Source organism: Protopterus annectens, chromosome 9.part0 (assembly GCF_019279795.1).
Source record: "Protopterus annectens isolate FY-2018-M chromosome 9.part0, PAN1.0, whole genome shotgun sequence".
NCBI lineage: Eukaryota > Metazoa > Chordata > Ceratodontiformes > Protopteridae > Protopterus > Protopterus annectens.
This window is the reverse complement of record NC_056743.1, coordinates 285,041,436-285,062,208: the sequence shown is the minus strand read 5'-3', so window position 1 is coordinate 285,062,208 and position 20,773 is coordinate 285,041,436. Positions and strand designations below refer to the sequence as shown.

At 37.9% G+C, this 20,773-nt stretch overlaps 1 protein-coding gene across 5 annotated transcripts in view; it reads left to right on the top strand.

Moving 5' to 3' along the window:
- The window catches only part of ABCC8 (ATP binding cassette subfamily C member 8), a 2,552,355-nt gene that overhangs the window by 375,369 nt on the left and 2,156,213 nt on the right, over positions 1–20,773 (top strand). For all 5 annotated transcript variants that reach the window (XM_044082872.1, XM_044082868.1, XM_044082869.1 and 2 more), the window contains exon 5: positions 11,253–11,374. In XM_044082872.1, coding sequence (XP_043938807.1) covers positions 11,253–11,374 — 122 coding nt within the window. The remainder of the gene's footprint in view (positions 1–11,252; positions 11,375–20,773) is intronic.

Genomic DNA, 20,773 nt, shown 5'->3' with positions numbered 1-20,773 from the left:
CTATGAGTGCTGGTAGACACTGTAAAACTTGTAGTAGGAATGAAATTATCCATTTTCAAGGGTCTAGCATGTTTGTCTTCAGACAAAAACTGGGCAGCTGTTGTACTGAATCACACATATTGTAGTAGTATTACATGTAGTGTGAATGCCATTAGTGTTGAGCATGATGAAGGACATATCAAATAGCATTAGAGAACTAAAAGGAGAAATTAAGAGTAGTTTTGTTGTGTCATTAGAACAACCATCCCCATACTTGCCTTTCACATTTACAATAATATCGTCTGTCTGCTGTACTTGTTGGCCTTTGGTGGTGAATAAAGCAGTCATATTCCTACAAAGGTCCCCCCCCCCACATGTACTACAGTAGCAGCATATGAAAAGTGGTTACCATGGTGACCCCAGCTATCAGCAACAAGGCTGATTGCTTATCATATATGTAACTGTTGTTATGTACTCCTGCTGTATGCATTTCCATACTTGGTCCTTTAGCTGGCATATGTCATAGCCCCACAGCCATCCCTTTGATTATAGTGTGGTCTCAGTCGGTTAGCCCTTTGTCTATAGCAGTCATTCTGCCAGTCCCAGTCATATAAGGATTATAACTTTGTGTCTTGTATTTACTCTTGTTTTAATGTCTAGAGGTTGAGGTGAATGACAGACGCTTGCCAGTTTCAGCCCTGTTGGAAATGATATCCTACTACAAGCACTTAGAACACATGGCTGGAGCGTGTTTGGGAGATGTTTATGTTACCAGATGTGGCAGGCAGTCTTCCATGAAATAAATGCTATGAGGTGAAGTAATCATACTTTACAGTAGTATTGTAAGCATCCGACCATCATGCTCTGCCAGGCCGTGGAAAATGAAAGTTCTGCAGCAGATGTCAGGTTGCAGGAGTGTGCACTGACATCAGGATGAACTCACACCCCCATGTATCTCAGTGGCTGTTGGCCTGCATTAGTATATTTTACACCAAAGTTCTATACACTTGCACCACATCTAGACCCCCTGTTTTAGGCAGTCATGGTGGCAGCAGAGGTTGATTAGGTTTGTATCGTATATCTTGCATGGATGCCCTTACTGTGCATGCAACAGAGGCAAAATTTTGGCATAGGTACCCATACACACATCACTGAGTCTTTTGTTGTGATTCACAGGATAGGGCACTGTTAAAGTGACATCTCTGCAGTCTGGGGCACAGTGACAAGGTGAGGTTGTATGCTGGCCTAATGATGATGATGAGATATAGAATCCTGAAGCACAATGAAATAACACATTGGCATTACCTGTCTCCTATACAGGTATGCATCCACTCTTAATATGCACTGAAGTTGTAGCCTCACCTACACAAGAACATGAGACTGTATATCATGAGTGCTCACCAGCCCCAGTGGGACAGGTACTGCCATGGATCCCACTTAACATGATGTTCCATCTTTGACTGCAGCAGACGATGTGCACAATGTTTCTGAAGTGAGTGCATGCACAATTTTGAGGAGTCAGAGGGAATCCAGTGCCATCAGTTGCCCTTGATATGCAGGTAGTACTCAGAATCAATTAGCAGATGATCTACAATACCGTCAAGGTACAGTCCATTGAAAACTAGTCCAGCATGGACTTTGTTGTTGTGTTGTATGTTATCTAGGAGGGCATGGAGTCCAGGGACATAGTATTGATTGGTCATATGAAGCCTACATTGGTACAGACTGCTGCCATGTTCACATCATTCTAGAGGATTTCCAGTGTCACCTTCAACATAGTCATTACCAGTGTTTTATCAGGTCAAGGGAGGGTATGGATTGGGGTTGGGCCACACAGTGGCTGTAGATCTTGGATAATTAGTAGAGCCCCAAAGGCATTGCAGGAGGAAATAGTCTATGACATAGAATAACTATCATCCCGGGATTCCCACCTTTGCATCAGGCCACAGCCACATAGGGGCCCCCACTCTAAAACAGCTACTTCACAATGAATTCCAGCTCAACAATCTCTCCATCAGTCCCTCTGCAGAAAGGTGGCTTTCAAAAATCTATTCTGTTACCCTTTCTCTCTTTTATATCTAAACCAGATCAAGAACACCAACGGACCAAGGCAAACACCAATAGGTTCTCGAAATCCTTTGTAGTATAACAGTCAAAAAACAGACTGATGTATAAGCAAGCTCAAAGGCAAAGGCAAATGCAGATAAACCAATATAAACGCTTTATTTGTAGATCCGTTTTCGTCGCCAACTTCATCAGAATAAACACAGAACATCCAGTTCCATTACTTTATATACTGATCACAATTAGTGTTGATGAGATAATCACACCAATCTGACAATTTAAAACCAACAATAAAAAATCATTTAAAAACACAGTAAAAGCTGCATAAAACAAATTATACAAATTATACAGATCTATAAAGTACTTCTAAATCCTGTATTCAGTAATATTGCTGTTTATATTTTAAAGTTTAGATTTTAAAGTTTGGCTGCCCTCATTTTCAATACAGGTGCCAGGGAAACCATTTCATTTAGACCAGGTAACCTGTTTGAGTCTAATACAACCTGCCAATAAAGTTCCCTGAACTCTACCCTGGTCTCCCACATACCACCCCTGGCATCAGTATTGACCACTTCAAGTACAAAAAATTGAAAATTTGATTTTGTACAAAGGCAAGAGTGTTTGTACAAAGCATTACTTTCTCTAGCTGTCCTAATCTCATACAGATGTTCATAAATACGTTGTTTCAATTTTCTTTCACTCTTGCCTATATAGAATGAACCACAGAACATGCATACTGCTAAATAAATGATACCACAGGTATTACAATTAACAAATGAGTTTAAGCACAATCTTCTATTCCTATGTTTCAAATAATAACTCTCCCCTACTAGTAAGTATTTACAATATTACTGAATACAGGATGTGATTATCTTATCTACACTAATTGTGATCAGTATATAAAGTAATGGAACTGGATGTTCTGTGTTTATTCTGATGAAGTTGGCATTTGCCTTTGCCTTTGCCTTTGAGCTTGCTTATACACCAGTCTGTTTAAACTGGGTGAAGTGGACCCTTGCTAAATATACATACCACGGAGACTAATAATGAAACACAGAACAGCCTTAATGACACGCCAAATCAACTGTTTCCTTTTCTGGTCTAATAGGATCTCCCCTTTTCTTTCTAGACCCTGTAAGAATGCCTTAGGTAAAGGTATCTTACTGGCTGATCTAGAATATGGTCTCCCTCTTATTGCTGTACTGTCAAAAGGAAATTTATCCACCATTCAAACTCTGTCAAGTACCAATGTAGATTCATCACTCTGTCCGCCAAGAGATGAACAACACTGCAAACACATTGAAAAAGCTAACTGGATATCTTCAAAACAATGTGTTTACTTTCTACTCACCTCCCAGCTATTTCAACTTATCAAGAATGAGACCTTCACCCACTAGCCTCCAGATTATTCAGAGATGCCCTAACATATAGCTTAGAAGTGTTCACCACTCAGATCTTTTCCTCCAACCTGTTTTCTTATAGATAATTCCTCTTACCCAGTTTTCTGATCAGAACTAAAACCACATTAAAAGATTTGTGGAAAATGAAACTGCTTTGTCATTTGTCAAATAAGTTGTTCTCTTTCTGTCCTACTTCCCTCTACATACCTTGCTATGACTCTAGTTTTCATCGTGATTCTTTCATTTTCAGTATGCCAACTTTGACATCCACTCTGTATGTAATGCTTGTATATTTTGCGATTTGTTCGTCATACTGCATATAATTACATGTATCTATTGTCTTTATATCCTCAAGTCAACTCTGATATTCACTTTATATATAAAATGTGTATATATTGTGTTTTGTCATTCAGTCTATATTTTTGAATATAAAACGTGTGTGTGTGTGTGTGTGTGTGTGTGTGTGTGTGTGTGTGTGTGTGTGTGTGTGTGTGTGTGTGTATGTATATATATATATATATATATATATATACATATATATATATATATATATATATGTATATATATATATATATATATATATATATATATATACATACATACATACATACATATATATCTATGTATGGGTCTTCTACAAAATCCCAAACGCGCAGTATCCTGACGCCCAAAATCCCAAGACGAAAAGCCCGAAACTTCACATTACCAAAACGTTGAAAGCGCAAAATTCAAAATCGCGAAACTAATACATACATGCAGCACACACACAAACATGCACACACCCTCCCCCCATAACCAAGCAAACCACCCCACACGCCCCCCTACTTTATTATTCTTACGCCGAGATCGAACAAACATATACACAAGGCAAACTCACACCCACACATTACAGTCCCTCACACAGATATACACACACACACACACACACACACACACACACACACACACACACACACACACACACCACAGTCACAACACACACTAAAGTCCCTCACAAACACACTTACACACACATACTTACCTGAACTGCAACACCAGAAGTGCTAACTCAAAATCCCTTAACATCTGGATTTTGAATTTCGTGCTTCTGCCCTTTTGGTAATGTGGGGTTTCGGGATTTTCGTCTTGGTATTTTGGGTGTCAGGATTCTGTGCATTCGGGATTTCGTAGGGGACCCCTCGATATATATATATATATATATATATATATATATATATATATATATATATATATATATATATTGTGTTTTGTCATTCTGTCTGTAGATAATGTCATTTTGTTTACCTCCTGGCTGAGACTAAAATATGTTCAAAATAGGATCAGTACTCTACCCTGATTAACAGATTCAAAATAAATAAATAAACTGGAGGAGATTTTAGATGACATAGAATACCCGCCACCTTGTGCCATCATCTCAGACTCTTGTGATCTATTCCTTCCAGTTTATGTAGACAAGTATATGTCATTGTGTCCCTAGGCCCCTGTGACACAATGCTGATGATGTCCCATACAACCCTCCCTACTGTGTGATAAACATGGGAAAAACTGATGCACAGCATAGATCAACCATACTGTAGCAAACATAACCTGATATGTGGCTCAGTCCTCCTCTACCCAGCATACTCTGGTATGTATACTGCATGTATAATGTTTGATCTGTGTAACACAGCACTGACACACTTTGCTCATCAGGGCTCATGTTTCTAGACAAGATGTCAACTCTTCATCTGTGCTGCCATGTGCTGTACCCATCAATGTCTGGGGGGAGGTCTTGTGGCTGTCAGTTGTTGCTCTTCTGCCATACCCTAATTGACAAATGGTTTTGATATGCCTTCCCTGCTGCCAATGTATGTGCATGCTGTCCATTTATAACAGTAGCCTGGGGATGCTCAGCCTATCTCATCCTCATCATAATATGGAGATGAAAAATACTAAGAACAGTCTGCAGACTGTAGCAAGATCACACTAGACTGTCTCCAAAACATGTCAAGGCCTACTGTCATTATAATGTTGCAGACTTGTGCACGTTTAGTGTTCTGCTTCTGTTTGGGCACACTATCTGTTTTCCACATGGGTGTCATAAGCCAGGACGCCAACATGTTTACAGGGTCACCTGCAACAGTGTAAGAACATGTATAGGGGGTTTACTTTCTAAATAGACACACTAGAAATGGAGCAGTATATTTTGACAGTAACCACAGTGCTTGTTCATTTGCATATATCTTCTGTTACACATTTCGGCTCATTGCACTTGAACACTACATGGCACTATGAATCATTACTAGCCTGCACCAGTCTGCACGTTGTTAATTCTTGTGAGGGAGTGTGCATAATGTACTTTGTAACATATCTTTAAACCCTGGCACTTTTTGCCTTATGAAACATGACAATGGCATATTTATGAGCTGATCTGAAAAAAGTATACTGTCCAGCTAGATAGTACAGCTTATCAAGGCCCATGTCATCAATGCTGATAAATTTCCCTTAAAACAGGAATGATTGAATAGGCCACTATAGGAGATTGTTGTATAATCACACTTCCCCTGTTTGAGTGTACCAGCTCTGAGGGTGCACCTTCTGTGGATAAGTGATATAATTAATGCATATGGGTGTGTGGTGTTGATAAAGGTTTTCGATGTAAAAGAGGAGAATTACCATCTTCATATCAACAGAACTGGGATTTTTAGTCAGTTCTGATTTTGCGTAAATGCTGTTTGCAAAGCACTCATCAATGAATCATGTCATTACACTATGAATTCTAATACCAAATCTAAGGCCTGTCTTCTGCTTAAATTTATATTTGCTATTACCATTTTGAAGTTTTTTTTTTACAGTTTCAAATTCTCTTTACAGTAAAATAGCTCATTAGTAGGTAGGCATTTTTATGTCTATGGCACAGTGTTTAGGAATCTGCTACGGCAAAAAAGCAGAATATTTTTCCTTAATCAATGTTGCAGTATTTCTTATAATGGGTATATCCTGCTGAGGATACCCATATAACTGGCTAGCATACCAGTGCCTTGGACCCTTCCAAGTGCCATATGTCACACTTATCTCGTACATCTGAGGTGTAATGTATATAAATGACATACAAGCACCAGATCTTCAAAACGTCTTTGCTGCCAGTCAGACCACTGTATTTTGAATTTTGTCTGAAAGTGATTCATCTCGCACAGTTCTCCAAGCGTAGGGCAGATAAGTACCTCATTGGCGACACTTCCTCTTTTCTCATTGTTTGTTTTATTGAAGGGATGTCATCCAGAAAAGGGAAATGTTTTTGTGATAGGTAGATTCCCCATAAGGATAGACACCAGAAGTACCTTTTTTGTTTGAGTGCAGATCACGACTACAGACAGTGTGATATTTGCCAGGCATCAGTTCCTAAGATCCTGCACTCTGTATTCCCTTTCTGTCTAATTTCATAGGTTCATAGGTTGATACTAGGCTATCGGCCCTAGGGCCTATACAAGCCTAGCCATAACAATTCCCTGGCTATTTCTTCCCACACTATTTACTTCCCTGGACCCCTGTCTAGCAGGTTGACTGACGTGATCCCTGGGGTGAATTTCCTTTTTCCCATCCAGTCATCAAGGTTCCATTTGAAGAGGGCCAAAGAGGTGCTCTGCTTGACATGTATGGGCAGTCTATTCCAGAGTCTGGGGAGTCTCTGGGTCAGGAACCTATCCCTCCAGCATGTTTTGTTTATTGTGATGACAAGGTTTAGATCCCTGGAGTGTGTGGCTCTGAGGGATTGGGATTTCTTTAAGTGTAGCATGTCCAACAGCTCTGGGTTTGACATGGCCTTGTATATTAAGCAGAGATCGGCTCGGAGTAGATGATATGCGACAGAGTATAGCTGGAGTTTTTTAAGGCAGTCAGCATAGGGCATCTGCTTTAGACCTGTGATTCTTTTAGTGAGGTATTTCTGCGGCCTTTCTAGTTGTTGCAGATGTCTTGAGAGGTACATACCAAATGGGGTGTTGTATTCTATAATGGGTCTAATGAGGGATAAGTACAGTGGGACAGTGACCTCCTTTTTTCTGGATGAAAAGCCCTTCGTGATGAGGTGTGCCACATAGAAGGATTTCCTGACTGTTGTGGTGATGTGGTTATTGAAAGTGAGACCACTGTCCACCTGTGTCTCTAAGTCTCTTATCACACTTTCGGTGTTTAGTGTACTGCCACCTATGTGGTAATTCACGAGTACATGTTTTTTCCCAAAGGGGATAATTATGCATTTCTTGACATTGAGCTTGAGCCCATGGCTCTGGCACCAAGCATCTGTTTCTGTAAGGCTCTTTTGTAGAGTATCAACATAATTTGGGGATTCAATATTGGCTCCCAGTTTGCAGTCATCTGCGAACTTTGTTAGCCAGAGTCCCTTAGTGTTGGCCTGTACTACAGATAAGTAGATGCCAAACAATAGAGTTCCCAGGACTGAACCCTGAGGTACTCCAGTTGTCACTTGTCTGGAGCTGGATTTGGAGTCAGCTACTTTTACAGTGTGGGTTCTGTCAGTAAGCCAGTTGGCAACCCATCGAGTGACGTAGGGATTAATGCCCAGTTTAGTAAGTTTATCTATGATTCCAGACTGGGGGATGGTGTCAAAGGCCTTGGCAAGGTCCAGATAGGCTGTGTGGACTGTCTTACTCTCGTCCACAGCTCTGGAGACTGATTCAAAGAAGTCAATAAGGTTCAGGAGACAAGACCAGCCCTTCACAAACCCAAACTGGGTGGGGTCCAGTGTTTTAAGGTTGCCAATGTCTTTGTTTATAAGTTCCATGATAATACGTTCCATGGCCTTGCAGATCAGGCTTGTCAGACTGATGGGGCGATAGTTCCCGGGATCCAAGATGGATCCCCCGTTGTGGAGTGGGATAACTGTAGCTGTGCACCACTCAGTGGGCATGAAGCCTGAGGTGAGGGTGTGATTAAACATGACACTTAGGTGAGGTGCCAGTTCATTTTGTAGTTCATGTAGCACACAGCCCCGGATGTCATCTGGTCCCATGGATGCTGCATTCTTAGCTTTGGAGAGTGCATTTTGTACCTGTGTGGCCATTATTACCGGAATTTGGCAATCTTCCGGTATTGAGATGGGCCATTTAGGGGGTGAGAGGGGGGTGAAGTCGGCACTGAATTGATCTGCCAGGATATTGGCAATATCCTTGGGATCAGTATATTTAATGCCATTCTGTTGTATTTCAGAGCAGATCTGAGCATTGCCATTTAAATTCTTGTCATAGTTATAGAATGCCTTGTGGTTGTCTTTGGAATCTTTGGCAGTTTTATTTGGTTGAAGTTACTTGCTCAAGGGACCATGGCTTCTGAATCCACCCACCCAGATGTCCAGCCACCTTTGGAAAAAGAAGTCAAAGAAATTATGACAGGAGACTTCTGCTGTCCAGTCTCTGCCAGACATCTTTATATGATCAAATGAAGAAGCCAAGGACCATTGGATTCAGACACTTACTCCCTCTGCTATGACCCTGCTAAAGGTTGACATGGGGTATGCCATTCTCTTGTTTTCTAAGACTGAGCCAATATCCATTGTGGATTTAAAGCGGAACCTCTGTTGCTAATTTCTGAAGGGCCTAGAGAGAATTTCCACAAATACTTGTAATGGAAGAAATACGAGGTTCCTTTGTAGAGGTAAGGCATGATTCAGATCTTTCTACGTTTGTTAAGGCTGAGGTCCCTGTTAGAAAGAAATTAAAAAAAAATAACACCCAAGAATGTGGTTCCTGTTGCTAAAGACCCACAAAAGGAGTGTTTAAACTTCAAGAAAGGCAATTTTCAAAGCCCTTATGGGTTTAAGGCCTCCTCAGGATTTGTCAGTACCTTCCCCTTTTAGGTTTCCTTCTTCTTTTGCTCCCTTTAAAAGACCGAGGGATTCTAGTTCATCTCTTTGAGGATGTGGATTTGGATACTGAGGAGGAATCTTTGGCTTATTCCTCCCAAATTCAGACTCCTCTTCCTTTGGGGTCTACTGAAGAGGATACTCTCTTCTTGAATCCCAAGTTGAAGAGGTCATCATTATTAAAATAATGGAACATTTTTACCTCTGCTACATTAACTTTCAGGGACATAATTTACTAGACACAGATGATCAGGTATGTGCTTGTTCATCTTGCCAAACTGTGTGTGTGTGTGTGTGTGTGTGTGGGGGGGTGTTGATTGATGTGCCTGAGTCTGATTCTAACACTTCAGGTCTTTCATTGCTGGGTTACTTCCAAAGAAGCTTGCCATTCCATCAAATGCAGCTGTAATGCTGCTGATGCTTCATTTCATGTGGCAATGTCCAGGTTGGTCAAGACGTCTTTGCAGGCTATCTTTCATATCATGTGATTTTGCTGTCCACCATCAATTGATTCGTCAGATGTTCTATATTCCCACAGAACACAGTGTTGGTGAAGACAATCTGAGCAGATCCAGGGCAAATCCTCGTGAGTGGATGGCTCACAGAGAGGTTTTCCTTAGATATTGTCCATCGGTGGGGTACTTCTCAGGTAGATTTTTTTTTGCCTCCCTCAGAACAACTTCTCAAGTTCTGCTCCAGAGAGCTAAGTCCTCTGGCTTTCAAGGTGGATGCTATGTGTTTTTCTTGGAAAGGAATGTTCTTGTATACGTATTGGCTCACTCTCCTCTGCTACCAAAGGTCCTACACTGGATCATGTGGACATGTCAGACAGGCCCAAAATTTTGTTGGTGACTCCCTTTTGGTCCAGATGGCATTGATTTCTTTCTATTTTTCAGCTGGCCAGAGGCAGTTATCGCAAGTTACCACACAGGATGGATCTACTCATATAGGACAAGGATTCTAATTCACCATCGACTCTCTGGGTGATAGGGATTTGATTCCTTTTAGGCACCAGTTTTCTGAGGACATGCTTTGGGTTTTGCAGGAGTCTTGAAAACCCACTACTCGAAAATCTTATGATACAAAGTTGAAAAGACTTACGGTTCTTCCAGAACTGTACTTTACTGCACATGCTATAATGTAAATGTAACATCCTTAATAGAACATAAAGATAATTTATATCAAAGATATTTATTACTCAAGTATGTAGACTGGTCCCATTGGAAGTTAGCCCAAAGTTCAGATTGCCCCCAAGCATTGTCTGGTTTAAGTGACCTTATGTTAAGATCACAAAATAGGCAAATGAAGGCTATAAGAGATAATCACATCATATAACGCAGGAAATACAGCTTCCTCTGTGCTAACTGCCAGATCTAGTTTTAGTTTTTGACCTGAGAATAAGCAGATCTCCTTTTGTGAAAATCATAATTCCTGTGCAACAGACATCTGTGGCCTGTAATCATTGGTATACATTCTGATTTTCTATTAATGACCATTCATAACGGGCAGACAGAATCCAGCAGTGATTAAAATTAATATTAAAAGAGAAACACAAGTATAAACCAGAAAAGCATACATTATGAATTAGGCTCCTTCCAAAAGCCATTAACTTTTCACCCATAGCTGCAAAATAAATCAACTCATTTATGCAAGGAAAAGGTGTTTCTAAGGAAAACTTGTGATTGATTTTGTTGTGAATACCTTATATTCTCAGTGAAAAATAGACTACTTAATACTCACTTAATGTTCTCAATCTTTCTCAAATTTTATCAGATTGGTTTTCGAGCACATGTCTGAATATTGATTTTATGCTCTGGCAGTACAGTCATGCAGTGATAGCAGAAAGTAATAGTATTTCAAAGCTCTAAGAAACTAATTTTCTTGCAGAGGTAATTAAATAGGTATGTTCTCTAAGGTTAATGCAATAATGCATATGCATTTTCCCTTAGGTTCACCGATTCTCGACATCTCCATCTGTATATGCCTGCTGGGATGGCATTTATGGCAGCTATCACATCTGTTGTCTATTATCATAATATTGAAACATCCAACTTTCCCAAACTTCTGCTAGGTATGTAACATCTTAACTTTGTTTAAAGTTACAAATGTCAAATCAGAATATCATACTCAGCCTGCTGTCTAGTATCTACACCTAGAATCTCAACAATTTATTATTTCAGTCTGCAGAATATTTAATTTTCTAACAAAATGGTGGTTTGCTGAATAATGCATCAGTTTCACTTTATGCTTAAGGATTACAGATGGTAATTGCAGTCTGATATGTTGTAACCAAAGGTCAGCTTTATAAAATATTTCTACTCCTAATCAGATATTAGTTTTCTGTGCTGTGATATTTGTGGTGAAGCTTCTGTATGCAAATACATTTTCAAAACACAGGTTTTGTGTTTCTGTAGAATGTAAAATGTGTGGAATGGTTGACTATATGTATAATTACACAGACACACACACACACACACACACACACACACACACACACACACACACACACACACACACACACACACACACAATACACTCTATTTCAATTTTGTCCTAGCCTTCAGTTAAACTGAGCTGTGAATTATATTTTTGTCTGGAGATGAGTTTTTATACAAAGGATCATAAATGGTTTGACAACTAGAAAGCCTAAGGGTCAGCTGAAGTAAAGGTCAGGGATTCACAAATGAGATGACATGTTGCAAGTAAAATATTCTAGGACAATTCATGTATGTTCAGGATTCATGACAAACATTCAGAATAACACAGTTGCTCTCGTTCACCCCCCCCAAAAGTTTTTTTTTGTGGAAAAACTAAAATACAAACTAATACAAAACTTGAGGGCTGCCTATACAGAGAAATATGATTCACTTTGCAAAAAAATTTTCATTTCAATGCAATGTGAAGTATATCAGCGACAGAATAACAGTTACTGCATGCACATAGATTGGTGAAAAAAATGACCAAAACAGACCATAACTCTAAACAAATTGAAGATCTCCAGGAGCACTAGAAAACACAGAGTGGACCGTAAAGAAGCAGTGGACAGTACTCTATGGCAGAAGCCGAATATATGAAGGGATTCCCAGAATGGCTTAGAAAGTAGAAATGAGTAACAACTTTATGAAGGTGGAAAGCAGCTCAACAGTAGTAAGACAATGGCAGGTGTCCAGTACACAGACCAAGCAACAGTGTAGGGTCATGCTTTGGTAGACCTTTAAAGTATGCCATTTTAGCATGCAGGCCGTCACAGAATAAGGCACATCTTTGCCAGTGTATATTGTGTGTGATTGTGACTGCTTTCAGATTGTTTTGTGAACTTATTGGAAGATAGCTACACACTACAGTGACCCTCCCAACACTCAAAAAGCCTGAACAGTGCTAGACATGTTCACACACGCTACAAAGTGCATGTATACTTCCTGTCTACTGATGCTGCAGTATTGTGTTACTTTGTGTAGCTCAGATTATAGAATACTGAAGTTAGGGTTGGACAGATTCTCCTACTATGCACTGTTTGCTGTGGTCACCTGTGTTATAACCAATATAGACTCTTGAGTTGTGAGTGCACCCATCTGCAGTTATTCATCATAAACATAACAGCAGTTAAGCAAACACTAATGTCTGAAAGGGTGAGCTAATTGAGGAAACCATGGACTGCCAGGGGGTGTTGTGAGGCCTGATGCTTTAGGTGTCCATGGAAGGTTTATCATTTTGCCTGTAGTAACCACCCTGGAGTGCATTATTACACTTAAATAAGAGATGTTTAATAGTTCATATATATTTTTAATAGAATATACATTTTCTTTTTAGGCTTTTGATGTAAAATTTTATATACAAAATACAAATGTGCTCTGTAGTTACAGGCAGTTCTTTTTTTCTGAACAAACCTCAGATGTCTCACTCTGATGAATCAAGAAAAATTCATAGCATGGAAGGTATTGCAAGTCCCCCCATGTCTCTCAACTGTCCCTGATTTTGCCTCATAGTATTGCTGTGCCCCTCATTATAATGTTTAATTATCTGATAATCATAGTCAACAATAGTGGCACATACTAGATTTTCATACTTATTTTTTAAACAAAGCTTGCTGATAGAAGGTACACAAAGAAGTTAAGGTATATGCTCTCACTCTCTCTCCGTTGCATGCACACACATGCACACACTCATTCACTTAGAAAAACAGTAAGTAAGTGCAACATATTTCAAAGTAATTGCATTACTCTTATTGTTTTGAAACGTTGCTAAATGAGACTTTTAAGCCCTGTTAGCCGAGGGGAAATTAAAGCAAGTCCTTATAACTGTTGCTGCAGTTACACTTGGTAGTTGTATTATTTATTTATTTATTTACTTTTTTGATTTATGCCCACTAAAAAGCTAAGCCACATTTACCCATGGCATCCATGTTTTTTCCCAGTTCCTGCTTCATGTCAGTTTAATATGCTGCCATGAAGTTGCAGACTTGTTTTCTGTTTACTGATACCTTGCTGGAGGACATTTGTCCTCCAACAGAGTATGAGTGTATGTTTTGACCATTATCTAAGCCAAGACATTCCAACACTAGTGTAGCAAAACTTATACTGACAACTGGGTATTATCTGCTTTGACTTTGAGGCTTATGTGTTAACTGGCCACCCAACAGAATGTAAAAACAGGAAGAGCCTTGTGCATCAGATGAGGATCTCACAGCTTTTGATGCAGCATGAACTTTGTTAACTCATTAGCATCTGTGTGGTATGCAGTGTCACATGTCTAGCAGCCTACACCCATCTTATATTCCAGACCATTTTCTGAAACAAATATAAATATTTTGTGAAAAATAAAAGCTATTAAAGACTATAGAAATAGCAATGTTATCAGTAAGAAGTATTTTTAGTTATAATAATGCATCCATAGCCTTTTTTTAAATACTGTAATATATTATAATGCACACAAACCCCAAATTATATTTTCTAAACTTATCTCAAACAAAATTTTCATATTTTGAAAGCTGTACAACATATATATATATAATATATATATGTATATATATATATATATATATATATATATATATATATATATATATATATATATATATTGTGAGAACATTTTTGTTAACCAGACATAAGCTTTCATGTGACAACAAGAAATTTGTCATGTTTATTGACATATTTACAGAAGTATGAAAACGTGTTTAAATGTATAATTAGTCATACAAATAATACTGGAGATCTCTGAAGATTTGTGGGTTATGGTCTAAATATCAAAGACAGTTTTCTTTGACATCAAAGGTTTCACCTAATGTCATGCAACAGTTTGTATGTCACCCGTTTTTTGAACTAAGTACATATGGAAGTGTTGCTTATTGTCATAATTACTAGTAAATAATTAGTGATATTTCCTGTATAATGGGATACAAAGCAGCATTTTCAGTGAATTGTCTTGTCTCCAAGATTGTTGTTTCACATCATATACTTCAGTAAGTTGTAGGTTTCTCAGTTATGAAAGTATGAGCATAAATATGAAAATACAAATAATAAGTGGCAAACTGAGATCAATTTCTCCACTTCAGGACATCCTAGACTAACAATCTTAGTGTCAATAGTGTTAAAAACTCCTTGTCCTTTCTGATGTTGTCTATTATTAACTGGTAAGTCACTTAGATAAAGAAGCCAGATCCCAAAAAGTTCCAGATGCCATAAGGCGGTACGGGTGTGAACTGGAAGTGTACAAAAAAGGCACTATAGGCTTGAGTGAGTTCATGTACTACAATAAGATGCTTAACAGATTAGAACTAACATTATCCTTCCAAGTGTTCATCTGTTTAAAGGAATGGCTATAAAATACTTATTAGCCAGCAAATTAATTACAAGAAGCCAAAAAAAACTATCTTACTATCAGAAACATTGGAAAACGCTTTTAGAAATCCTAGGACAAAACTGATTTATGACCAAGGGACTTCACCATCAATATTACTTTACATAATTAAGGGAAACTAAAGGCAATTATTATAGAAATACCCACAATAACTGTGTGCAGTTCATGGCAAACACATATAAGATGAACATTAAGGTGACATCAATGTGTATATTGTACATAGTTAGTGCAAGACAGAATGTTTATTTAGGTAGACTAGAATATCTGGTTGCAATGTTTTAATGACACATTTTCAATATGTTGTATACTATCTTTATGTAAATGTCTGTTTTACAGCTCATTAAGAGCAGCTTAACTATTAGACAATTCTGTATAATTGTTACCCTAACATGGATGATTTATGTCATGTATATCTTATTTGGACGACTGAAACTTGATAGTCCAAGTAGCTTGTATGTATATTTTCTGTGTCATTCTTTTCTTGTATTTAAATAGAAGTGAAATGCAGTAAAAATTATATTTGAAAAAAAAAGTGTTCATCTGTAGCTTGGGCCTCTGCTATGGGGTGGGTAGAAGCATTTAGTAAGTTTTATATCCCAGTATACAACTACAGTTTAGACATGGTTTAGAGAATTTTGTCATGTAGTAATGTGATAAAAGAACATTTTTGGCACCAGAATCTGTCAGATCTAAGACTATGTGCTGCCAAACCTAGGCCTTGAAACTATCCCAGGTGTGATTCCTATAGCTTTAATTTGCCCACTGTGTAATTTTGAGCAAGTCACTTAACCAGATAATTCTTTCGAGTTCTCTTCTGAAAAGGGATTGTGTGTCCAGGGGGCTTGCTTGATTAAGAAATGTCATTTATTTATTTTTATTTTATACTACAGCTGTACCAGTAGATGTCCATAACCATATCTTTCAGGTCAAAGCAACTATATTAGAACAAACTTTTACAATCATAAAATGTAATGCAACAAAACTGCGCAAAAAACACAACATCTATTTAAAACAGATCAGGGAAAAGTTTGCATTCTGTATAAAGCACTATTGCTGTGAGCATCATGAATGGGTGTGATGCTGTGGGGCATCTGCCTCCAGTCCTATTACAACAACAGCATTTATACGCCCTACCCCAAGTACACAATGCTGATAGAGTGAATATGCTAGACTGTCTGTAGTTGTATGCAAAGATGTGCACTTACAGCACCCTGTAACGTGACTGTATATTACTTTAGGAATCATGGGAAAACATCATCATATATTGTTGTATTCTGCATATGTATAACAACTATCTGTCTGGATGCAGCCCATAATGACAATTGCAGAAAAGGCTGCATCACTAGTTCTCAGAACACAGAATTCCATATGTTTTCATTTGTAAGACCAGTAGTTAATGAACACATTCTACTCTTATGTGGTCTCTACATCTTTAAATATGATTTAGTAAAATTGTAAACCCCCCCCCACCTGTATATTTCTAATTTCATCAAGACTCAGCCTGCTGCACCTATTTTATACAGTAGTTTATGCAGAGTCCTTAAGTGACCTACAACACAACTGAAGTCATGCTTCCCAGATTCATATTTTTTTATTTAGTTTGTTTACCAGGTTCATTGATAGCTACTAGGCATGTGGTCGAGAAGAGCACTGAGGAACCTAACCCAATTTCCCAGTTGCTTTACAGCACTCTCTGATTAAGTGATTTGCTCACAGTCACTCAGTAGGTAAATGGAGCATGATAGAATCAAACCTTGGTCTACACAAAAAAGCTTGTTAACAGCTCATAGACTTAATTCTCCATGGTAACTGATAGTTTCCCCCACATGATCCCCAGAACAAAACTGGTGCACATCATAATTCATATACTTGGTCACTGAGTGCGCAATGGATGCAAGTAAAATGACAATGCATTCTTGCTGCAGATTCTTAGCAAACCTAGTAAACTAATTCTTAATCAAAAACTTGTGTATTCATCTCACAATTGTAGGAGCATTTTATTTTGGGATTACAGGACCTCTCGCAGGGTGTTATACTGCCTAACAATCCCTGGTTAATGGAGGCCTACCAGCCAGGTTATGAAACCTTTAATATGTACGTACACTGTGATAAGCTAATAACATAACTAAGTTACACATTTAAATGAGCTTTGGAGAAGTTGTTTTGGGGCACAAAGCAGGTGAGCTACACCAGAAGTTTGAAATGAACTGGCTGCTATAAATATCTTTGAATACCATGCATTCCACGGTCAACAGTAATTGAATACCAGATTTATCTTTGATAATCCCCATCTCCCAATAACTCATAACTTGAAACTGCAATACAGTTCAACCCTTATTTCATAGATAGTATAGCATCTCTAACCAAAGATTCCCCAACACTAATAATAACCCCACCCAACAGCCATATATTACCACATCCACTTTCACCTTCAAACCTATGCTCACATCGTATATAAAACTACTGTTAAAAAAAACATGCTGCATTTCAGCTGTTCAACTTCCAAGTGAATACCTTAAAATAGCATTGCCTATTCTGTCCCAATCCTTATAAATAAGTCAGCCTATGTATCCCATGTTTCCTGTCTCAGGAAAAAGTCACACATTATTCTTTTACACAAATAGGCAAATTCAACAGACATTGCTAACTTTAGACCTATAACAATCTTACCCCTCTCTCCAAAATACTTGAAAAAATGTATTAAAAAGCAATTGCTAAACTATACCCTGCAGGAAGAACTCCTATCTACCACACAATATGGCTTCCATCCTTTCCACAGTACTAACACTGCACTTCTAACCTATGTAGATACTGTCAATAAAGCTAAAGATAACAGCAAACTTGTCTCCTCCTTATTGGTAGAGTTGTCTAAAGTCTACAACACAGTTTGTCACAGCAAACTTCTACTTCAAATGTCCTTATTAGGTCTCTCTTAATCCACCCTTCTATGGTTCAGTAAAATACACTCCACCCTCATTCCATACCTCCCACTCACCACCGGTGTACCACAAAACTCTATCCTTGGTCCCCTATTCTGTAACATTCTCACCAACACCCTCCAAACATCCACACAACAAGCGTTCCTAATCCAGTGTGCAGATAACTCCACACTCATTTGCACATCTGACAATATGGCATGCCTCCAAAAATTACTCTGGAAGCTTTGACAGCCGCTGAAACATTGCTTTGTAACTCACAAGTCATGTTCAACCCTAAAAAAAAAAAAATAAATTCTACTTTTTTTTCCTGAATCCCTCTCTCATGAAAAAAACATAATGTAAAACCTCTGTCTTGATAATACAACCATTGAAGTCATTTCTCGTACCAAATTATTAGGGATAATACTGGAAGATAATCTTAAATTCGACCTGCATATAAAAAACTGCATAAGAAAAACTCATCAAAAACTGTGGCTACTTAACATAGCCAACAACTTTCTCAGCAACGCAATTGAAGCTGCATTTCCTACTACTTATCTCACCTTCACACTTCAATATGGTGCACCCATCCATATTAGCCTTCAGGCATCACAAAAATCAAAACTTGAACAATGTTATAACAAAGTTGCTAAATTTGCATCAAATATTCCTTTCAAAACCCACCACTATGTAGCACTAAAAAGCCTAAATTGGTTATAACTACCCCATCAATTCAGACCTTCTCACCACCTATAAAATTATCCAACATTCATCTGCTTGTCCAGCACAAAATATCATTCTACATAACTATGTTCCCAGTCAGTTGTTATGATACAATAACCAAAAACCCCTGTCTGTCTACAAACTTTTCAGATCTTTTCAGCCATCTACCATATTGCTAAAGCCTGGAAACTCCTTACCTGTATCCATCAGGTTAGTACACTCCCATCCTTCAAAACCATTCAGAAAGACTTCCATGCTAAAAGCTGGCTCTGTTCTTTCTCAACACTGGGATAAATTACATCCCTAAATGAGAACTGATACCTATTCTTAACTTACACCTTCTTACTCTTCCCTTCTCCTATCAGTTTCTCTAACCTACCTGTCTGTCTGTCTAAATATACCAAAGGCCTGCTTTTCTCTCACTTCATATTGCAGTTGCTGGTAACATTACACTAACTTAACTTTAATTTCTCTGTAAACTGGCTAAAATTTCTCTAAATATTAAATCATTGTCCTATAACTTGTATCTGTTCTTAATTTTTTATATTATGTCTAATTTGGGATAATTATTTAAATTGCAGTTGTATTTTTGTATTATATTTAAAGATTGTAAAATTATTGTTCTTAAAATGTTTTGTAATCCTTTGGAGATTTTCTCTCTAGGCCTCTGCTAAAAATGGGCTCCTACTCAGTCAGACTTTCTCAGTAATCAAATGTGAATAAATAAATAATCTTGCTCTTATTTTTCTATGAATGCATCTCAAATGCGTAAAGGACCTTTCTGAGTTCTGCATCCTATGAGTAGCAAATGAAATCTATCCACAGTATTATATACTATTTCCGTTTGTGATTTGCATGGATATTATCATATCATGTGTAAAACATTGAAATATGTGCTTTGATGTTGCCAGATTTTTTCAGACCTTTTCTGTGTGCTTAGATTTTGTTACATTTTGCAATGTTTTTGCAGAGGGCAAGACCCCTTCAACCCATCCTCTGCTAATTATATGTACCATCTCTGATGTTGCACAGCATTTCGGAGTGGGCATAAAACTCTACCTAGTATAAGTTAAATTTTGTTAGTAGTGTTTTTGTGTTTCAGTCTTTTTCTGTGATCGTTTTTACTGCCAATCTTATGTTGTTTAAGTCGTTTTAGGTACACCTCTGTGTGTGTGTGTGTGTGTGTGTGTGTGTGTGTGTGTGTGTGTATATATATATATATATATATATATATATATATATATATATGTATATATATATATGGGTCTACTTCTAAATTTCAGAGTTTCAAAACTTCGAATTTCTTATGGTCGAGACCATAAGATCGAAGTTTTGAAACTTTGAACCTTTTAAATGGAGATTGCCGTACAGCGTGGAACAGTATATTTACTGATGTGAAGTTGTTCTATCTCGCCGTTTTGTTCTTACACATGGGTTCGGAGCCGATCCCTCGGCTCCGAGTCGGCCACTTTTCAAGCTCAAACTCTCAGAGAAGCTTGAGACACAGTATATATCCCATGATGCTCTACTGTAAACCCCAGATCTAGTTTGCCGCTGCAACGGATCTACAGACTCTTCGGAGGAAGCTCGGGCCAGTGTTATTTTTCTTTATTTAAAAAAATATTTTTCTCTTGTATTGTTAGCTAATGTTGTTTTCTTTAAAAAAATAGAGTTTAGTTAGAGTTAGTGTGTAGACTAGTATATTTTTTGGAGTGTTTTTCTTAACGGCTGTTTTCTCTAGGCCTTTCTTAGTTTTTTGGGCATGACAGGGCTCTGTCAGATCCTTTGTGTGTGCTAATTTTATTAGTGGTAGTTTAAAATTAGTTAGAACATTTAGAGATTAGCTAGTTCTGTAGAGAGTTAATATTAAAAAAATATTTGAATAACATTTTTTGTATTTAATATACTCAATAGTATTGAGTTCAGGGATCTGAACATACATATATAAATATATATATATATATATATATATA